This window comes from Chiroxiphia lanceolata, chromosome 19, assembly GCF_009829145.1.
Source record: "Chiroxiphia lanceolata isolate bChiLan1 chromosome 19, bChiLan1.pri, whole genome shotgun sequence".
Classification (NCBI taxonomy): Eukaryota; Metazoa; Chordata; class Aves; order Passeriformes; family Pipridae; genus Chiroxiphia; species Chiroxiphia lanceolata.
Window position 1 is genome coordinate 1553346 of NC_045655.1, and position 7959 is coordinate 1561304.

Here is a 7959-nt window from a genome sequence, read left to right on the forward strand (position 1 = left end):
GTAGGGTGTCGGAGGGCAGCAGGAGTGGGTACCAGGGGCAGGAGGGGGGTGCCGGGGGGTAGAAAGGCTGTACCGTGGTGCCGAGCGGGAGGAGGGGAATGTCGGGGGACGGGAGAGGGGTGCCAGGGGATTGGGAGGGGGTCGTGCCCGGGTGCAGAGGGGTGTGCTGGAATACCAGAGATCAGAGGGGGATGCCGGGGTACCAGCGTGCAGAGGGGGGTGCCGGGGGTGCCGGGATGCAGAGGGAGGTGCCGGGAGGAAGGAGAAGGGTGTCAGGGTGCCGGGATGTAGGGTGGGGGTGCCGGGATGCCGGAGGGGGCGGCTCCGCGGGGAGGGTCGGGCCGGGCGCTCGGCAGCGCGGAGCCGCCCATGGAACTGTCCATGGAACTGTCCATGGAACTGTCCATGGAACTGTCCATGGAACTGTCCGCGGTACCGTGCACGGAATTACTCGCGTTACTGTCCATGGAACTGTCCGCGGTACCGTGCACGGAACTGTCCGTGGAACTGTCCGTGGAACTGTCCGTGGTCCCGCCCGTGGAACCGTGCACGGAACTGTCCGCGGAGCCGGTGCTAAAGCCATGGGACGGCGACCCACGAACGGGGCCGTGAGGCAGCAGGACGGGCACCGAGGTGGGACGGGAGGGAGGTACCGAGAGGTGGGGGTGCCCCTGATAAGAACGTGCAAAGGAGGAACTCCTGGATAGAGGATGGAAAAGGAAAATCCTTTGATGTGTGGTGCAAAGAGAGAACTCTTGGACAGCCAGGGGAAAACCCTTGGATGAGTGACTCAAGGGGGGACCCCTCGAAGCGACAGCACGATGGAAGATCGTTTGGACAGGTGGCACAAAAGGGGAGCCCTTAGACAGCCATGGCACTGGGGAAATCCTGGGAAGGTGGAGCAGGGGGAAACTCACAGTTGGCCAGCGCAAAGCACAAGGACTTGAATGGGTAGTTCAAAGGGGACTCCTTGGACAGGTGGTGTAAAAACCGAACCCTCGGACAGCCTGTTCAAAGGTGGAATTCTTGGAAGGCTCATGCAATGGGGAAACTCTTGGACAGGCTGCACAAGTGGGAAACCCTTGGATGGGGAGTGCAACGAGGAAACCCTTGAGCAGACTTTGCAAAGGGGGAACACTCGGAGAGGGAGGGGGCTGTCCCCGGCCGGGAGGGCGCTGGAGGCAGGGGAGGGGGCGCACCTGTGTATGTTCATCTCCCGGGGCGGGCGCCGTGCCTTGTCGTAGGCCACCTTGGCAAAGACGCCGGCGATGAGCACGAAGGCGATGGCCCCGCACGAGATGTAGACGGTGGCGTTGGTGCTGTCCTTGTCCGGGTCGTACTTGTTGGCGTCCCCGTCGCCACCGTCGCCGCCGTCGGCGGGCAGGGCTCCGCTGGCCGTGGTGGGGTGGGCCCACTCGGGGCTCTTGTAGTTGCGGCACAAGCTCTGGTTGAGCTTCTCGGCGCGCTTGTTGCAGCAGAAGCGGTAGAAGCAGGTGCCGCAGCAGTAGCGGAAGCCCGTGAGGCTGTTGTTGCACTCGAACTCCTTGTCCCACTGCCCGCTCACGTCGTAGTACCCCCAGCACGTCTCGTGCGCCGGGGCCGAGCCCCCTCCGCCGCCCCCGCCCCCGGGGGGGCTCTTGCCGCCCCCCGCGCCTTTGCCGCGCCCGGGCAGCGCCGTGGGGGCGGCGACCCCGGGCCCCGCCAGCGTCTGGTTCAGGAGCTCCTTGCCCGGCTTGGGGGTTCGCCGCGCCGCCGCCGCCCCCTGGGTCCGGTTGCCCTTGGCGCGGGGGGGCCCGGCCGCCTGCGCGGGCAGCAGCAGCAGGGCCAGGAGCTGCAGGCAGAGCAGGAGCAGCGGCAGCAGCAGGTGCCGCGGCCCCATGGCGGGGGGCAGGCGGGGGGCAGGCGGGGGGCGCGGGGCGCGGCGGGCGGGCGGCGCGGGGGGGGCTCAGCGGCCGCGGCGCTGCCCCATGGAGCGGGGTGGGGACGGGGCGGGCGGGGGTGGGATGCGGGAACGGGGGGGTCCCGCTGCTGCCGCGCGGCTCCTCAGCGGCGGCTGCCCGGCGCCGGGCGCTTCATGCCGGCGGGCGGCGAGCGGCGGAGCCCGGCGGAGCGGGGCTGGAGGCGGCGGAGTCCCGGCGCTGCTCCGGAGAGGGGCTGCGAGAGACAGGGAGAGGGTGAGAGCCCGCCGCGCCCCGGGCAGCCCGGCCCGCCCCCGCCCGCACGCCCCCCGCCCACGGCCTTACCATGCCGGAGCGGGACTGCAGCGGGGCCGCGGGGCTGCCCGCGCTCCCAGCGCGGCCGGGGGCGGAGCGGCGCCGGAGCCGGGCCGGGCGCGGAGCAGGGGCCGGGCAGAGCCGGGGAAGGACCGCCCACCGCTGCCGGGCCGCTCCTGACATCACCGGCAGCACCGGCACCGCGCCCGCACCGCGGGGAACCCGCGCTCAGCCCCGGACCGCGCGGGGCGGAGAGCTCCGCACACCCGCACCCGCACCCGCACCGACCGCCGGCCCCGGGGTGGCTCCGGCGGGGCGCGTGGGAAGGGACCCGGAGCGGTGGCAGTGGCGTGGGCACCGTAGGTGCGGCCCCTGTACCTGTCCCTGGGGACGTGGTCCCTGCGGGGATGGGCAAGGATGCGGTCCCTGTAAGTGTGTCTGGCCCCTGTACCTGTCCGTGGGGATGTGGTCCCTCTAGGGATGTGGTCCCTAAAGGTGTGTATGGCCACTGTCCCTGTCCCTACAGACTTGGTCCCTGCAGGAGTGGGCAGGGATGTGTTCCCTATAGGTGTGTGATCCCTGTACCTGTCCCTGGGGGTGTGGTCCCAGCAGGAATGAGCAGGAATGTGGTCGTTAAAGGTGTATGTGGCCCCTCTACCTGTCCCTGGGGAGGTGCTCCCTGTAGGGATGGAGTCCCTGTGTGTGGTCACTACACGTGTCCCTGGGGATGGGGTCTGTGGAGAGACAGGCAGGGATTTGGTCCCTATGGGTGTGTGTGGTGAGTGGCCCGTCCCAGTCCCTGGGGACATGGTCCCTGCAGGGGTGGACAGGGATGTGTTCCCACTGGCTCAGCTATGGGTACAGTCCCTATGGAGGTGTAGGGACAGCAGCCCCCTCGTGGGCACAGAGGGGCCATGGTGGCTGTAGGTTTGCAGTCTGTATGGCCACTCACTGTGTGCACTGGGGATTGTTCCTGTAAGAGTTTATGGGTCGATCTGCGTGGGGAATATGGTCCCTGTGGGTGTCTGAGGGCTCCATAGACCCTGTAGGTGTGTGGAGTGTCAGGGATACCCTGGACATGTGATATGTTCCCTGTCAGTGTGTGGGGGAGGCACAATCTTCATGGATATGCAAGAGCAGGACCTATAAATGTGCACAAATTGTTTGGGTTGGGGGCCCCAGAGACACGTGCAGCCTCCCAGGGTTAGTGGAGTCCAGGGGTCTGTCCCACTCAGCTCAGGGGCAGAGCTCCCTCACCTCTCCAGAACCACAGAACACTCTGAGCTGGAAGGGACCCAAAAGGACCATCAAAGTCCAGCTCCTGGCTCTGCACAGGACACCCCAAGAATCCCACCATGTGCCTCCAGGAGGTTCCTGTCCCAGGGCAGCACAACCTGGTGCTGGGCAGACATTGCCCCCAGGGCTGTCAGACCCCACCAGGGCCGTGCTATCTCCCCTGCCCTGTGAACCCCTGCACAGGGACAGGCTCCCAGGCTCCACAGGGATTGCTACTCCAGCCTGGGGCCCTTGGCACCTCACTGAGCCCAGCTGAGTCCCAATTCTCTGCTGCAAAGGCTCAGGGTGGAGAAGGTGGCATCCCCCACCCCAAACTGTCTGAGACACTCCCCACTTCCAACTGGGTCCCCTCCAGGGCAGCTCTGGGTGCTGCAGGGATGGGCTGGCAATGCCCTGGACTGGCCATGCCCAGTGACCCGGGCACAGCCACCACAGGTTTGGTTAAGGCAGTTTTGAGCAAGGTTCCTTCAGGCACAGAAAGTTCAGTGCCACCAAGCCAGAATTTCCTCAAAGTCCTGGTGCCTCCCCTGTGTCCCATTGCAAACTAAACTAAAGCCTTTACAAACATTTCCTGAAGACATCCAAGGTGCTACCAGCTGGAAGGACACACAGAGGACAGAGAGGAATCACAGCAATGGGAGCACAAGAAGATGGGAACTGAAGTGATGCCCTGTAGCTGCAGGAAAGTTTTCAGGAGAGTGGGGAATGGGGTGTAGGGGGAAGAGAGCAGTGGAAAGGGAGAACCATCCCTAAAAAATCCCCTGCCCTGTAAATCATTTCCTCAAGTTACCAAGGTTTGAATGCCCACAACTCATAACTCTCTTAGGAGAGCCCGTGGACTGACAGGTTGGCAAAGAAAGCTTTAGCTCTGCCATCTGAAGCTGCTCTGATGCTGGGGGACGCCTGGGGAAATCAGGTAATCACTTCACTCTTCAAGAAGCCCCACCCTTGCATGGCCCAAGGAGTACTGGGTGTGAGGGAGGTGCCCAGGTCTCCCTGTTAAATCCACGCCAGGGTGTCCCCAGGCCTCAGCAGGGCCTGACCCCAAACCCCAAGCTGAGGTGTAGGACCAGTGTGGCCGTGTGAGCACCCAGGTGGAAGGTTGAGCTGGTTTAGTTCATGCACCCTTCTGAACCCCGAATCCCATGAGCCCGGCTCACCTGTCCTCCCCTGGGAAATAATGCTCCTGTTATGGGGCACCTCCAAAACCTGACATCCAAGGTCACAGAGCAGACTTGCCTGATGCTGGGAGGCCATCTCCAAACACTGTGGGCCTTCCAGCATGTCCTCATCAAATGCACCACAGAAAGCACCTTCTGCCCTGAGTTGCCTTGAAACTCTGTCCCTGCTTCTCCAAGGCTTTGTGAAGTTTGGGAGGCATCAGGATGGAGCAATCTGTGTCCTTCCCTCCCCTGGGTGGCCCCTGCACACCGATACAGGACCTGAGGTCTCTGCAGCAGCTGTGCCCAGAGGAGGGGAGAAAACCCAGCACCCTCTCCCAGGTGGGCAAGGACCTGCTGAGGTCAATCCTCAGGGGACAAGAGCCAGAGTTTTTGGGACATAAACCATTGACACTCCTCTGCCCTTTTGCCAAATGTTACAAGGGCACAGGAAAAGCCTGGTGGAACTGCACTGTTCTCCCTGGAGAACAGCACTAAATGTTAAGTATTTTGTCCCCCAGAATACTTGGGGTCTGAGATGTGCCTTGTTTTAGTGTGTCTGCACACCCTTCAGAACCAGCTCCAAGGGCTCCTCTGGTCCCACCGTGGCTTTATCACCCCGAGGTAATGATGAAACACTGATGCCTCTGCCTCTTCCTGCTCAGTTTATCAACACCAACGAGCTAAAGAAGGACAGAGTCTCCCTGGATATCCCATATAATCCCATGGCCTGCAGCCAAAATACAGGATAGAAAGAGCTAAAGTAAATGTGAAAAGAAGGAAACAGTCCCCGAGGAGCAATGTTGGGTTTCTGGGACTTTCCTGGGATTTGAAGCCGCGTTGATGGCTGTGGAAGGGAAGGAAAGGACGAGCTGCTTGCAGAGGAAATACCTCTGCTGCACATCCAACCCTGCCCAGGGGAGCTCACTCTGGTGCCAGCTCCGCTTCCTAATTCCAGCCCCACCTGGAAGTCACTCCAAAATCTCCCGCACGTTCTCTTTTATCTCCAGTCCCATCCTCCCCGGGTTGTTTTGGCAGCGTGACTGTTTCAGAGCTGTTTGCTTGTTTATCTCCTGTACCGGGTGCTTTCATCTCTCTCCCGGAGCTGCCGCGGCAGCAGGCGGGGAAGGGAAGTGCAGGTTCAGAAATTCCTGCTCGCTCCAATCCCTAGCCCGTTTTCCTGCTACCCCCGTCAGACGCTGATGACTTTGTGAGGAGTTTGCAATGAGTCTGATGTGCTCAAAAGCTGATTCTTCCTCGTCAAGGGATTAAATCGTGACTGTGAATCTTCATTAAAATGAGTCCAGCACTTTGGACCTAATTTTCCTTCTAAAATTAATGTAGCTACGAAAAGCTAATAATAGGAGTTTGGGGGATTATTTCTATGGAGCTGCATTCTTTCTTACTTTAATAGGTATGGGTGGGTCCCGAGTTTGTTGCAAGGATATTTACTCCCAGGTACAGACAGGGAATGGAAAGCAGGCAGGGAAATGTGAGGGGAACAAGCACAGTGAGAGCAGGCACAGAGGCAGCAGGGCCTCACACGCAGCAGGGTGGGCAGTGCCAGATGTGATCAGCTTCTTATGCAGCTTCCTGAGCAGCTGCCTTAAAATAGAGGACAAAAGTGTCCCCCAAAACAGGGACATTTCATCAGCTTTTAGTGGTTGGTTGATTCTCTGGTGCCTGAGAGAATTCTGTGGTTTATACATTTTTTTGTGTAGTTATAGGAGCTGTGATTATTTTTCCCCATGGGAACATCTTGTTTCTGTTTCATTCCTCTCATCCTCTCATCACTGTGGCAGTGCCTGTCCCCAGCTCGTGCTGTCCTGCAGCTCTGACGTGGCTCTGTCTTGGGTCATTCTCTGCTCTCAAGCTTCTATTTTCTGTTTGGGAGAGAGGGATGAAGGGAGGAGGTGCCAGGCCATGAACAGATGTGTGTGTGCAGCTTTCCAGACAACTGTGCAACCTGGGGATGAACGTGCCACCAGCCCTGACAGCCAGCATTCCCAGGAGAGGGGCAGTGTGTCAGGAACAGTGTGGCAGCAGGATCAGGGCAGGGATTCTGCCCCTGGACTGGGCACTGCTGAGGCCTCACCTCGAGTGCTGTGCCCAGCTCTGGGCCCTGAGTTCAGGAAGGACATGGAGGGGCTGGAGCAGGTCCAGAGAAGGGCAACGAGGCTGGGGAAGGGTCTGGAGCACAAGTGCTGTGAGGAGCAGCTGAGGGAGCTGGGGGGGCTCAGCCTGGAGAGGAGGAGGCTCAGGGGAGACCTTCTCACTCTCTGCAGCTCCCTGACAGGAGGGGGGAGCCGGGGGGGTCGGGCTCTGCTGCCAGGAACCAGCAGTAGGACAAGAGGGCACAGCCTTGAGCTGCCCCAGGGCAGGTTTAGGTCGGACATTGGGAAGAAGTTCTTCCCAGAGAGAGGGATCAGCCCTTGGAATGGGCTGCCCAGGGAGGGGGTGCAGTCCCCGTCCCTGGAGGTGTTTGAGCAGAGCCTGGATGTGGCATCAGTGCCATGGTCTGGGTGACAAGGTGGGGTTGGGTCATGGGTTGGACTGGATGATCTCAGAGGTCTTTTCCACCCTCGTTGATTCTGTGATTCTGTGACTTCCCTGACGTGTCACCAGGCAGAGCCTTGGCCAGGCAGTTCATCACTGCCCTCCCCTGACATGGCCACGTGGGCCATCTGTAAACAGAGCACAAAGAAGCTTCCACAGCAAATGATTAATTCCTCATTATTTACCCAGCTCTGCTTACAGAGGAGTCTTCAGGAAGTACTTTTACTGCTGCACTTCTGCAAATCCTGAGGTCCTGTTGTCAGGGGATTGGACACAGGCTCAGTGTCTTCTCCTGGCACAAAACTGACTGGCCAGACCTACAAAGTTCTTCCAGCAGTGCTCTGTGCTGTGCAGGGGGGCAGTGCTGTTACCTGCACAGCTCACACATTTGTTTTCTGTTGCTTTTCCTTTTCCTCCTGGTTTGAACTCCTCTAAAATACATTTCCACAGCATAGAGTGATGTGGGGGTAGCAGAGGCATTTGCTCCCTCCTCCATGTGTGGAAGAAGATCTGCAGAATGACAGCTCCAAGGTCAACTCTTGTGTCCCCTTCTGAGCTGACAGAGACCTGCTTCACCCAAAAAGAACTCACCTGGGAGTGTCTCTACACTTTGTGGACACTTGTGATGCCATATCTTAGAATCATAGAATCATAGAATGGTTTGGGTTGGAAGGGACATTAAAGACCCTTTAGTTCCACCCCCTGCCATGGGCAGGGACACTTTCCACTGTCCC

General features: G+C 60.1%; 1 protein-coding gene and 1 long non-coding RNA gene across 4 annotated transcripts in view; one reads left to right on the forward strand and one right to left on the reverse strand.

Moving 5' to 3' along the window:
• Nucleotides 1–1879, reverse strand: part of SHISA6 (shisa family member 6) — a 43720-nt gene extending 41841 nt beyond the window's left edge. For all 3 annotated transcript variants that reach the window (XM_032706987.1, XM_032706986.1, XM_032706985.1), the window contains exon 1: nt 1200–1879. In XM_032706987.1, the coding sequence (XP_032562878.1) occupies nt 1200–1879 (680 nt within the window). The remainder of the gene's footprint in view (nt 1–1199) is intronic.
• A 2454-nt stretch (nt 1880–4333) lies between these two features.
• On the forward strand, nt 4334–5445 carry LOC116796395. The gene is made up of 2 exons (XR_004360352.1): nt 4334–4425; nt 4868–5445. It is a non-coding gene; the product is annotated as an uncharacterized LOC116796395 (long non-coding RNA).
• Nucleotides 5446–7959: the final 2514 nt, after the last annotated feature.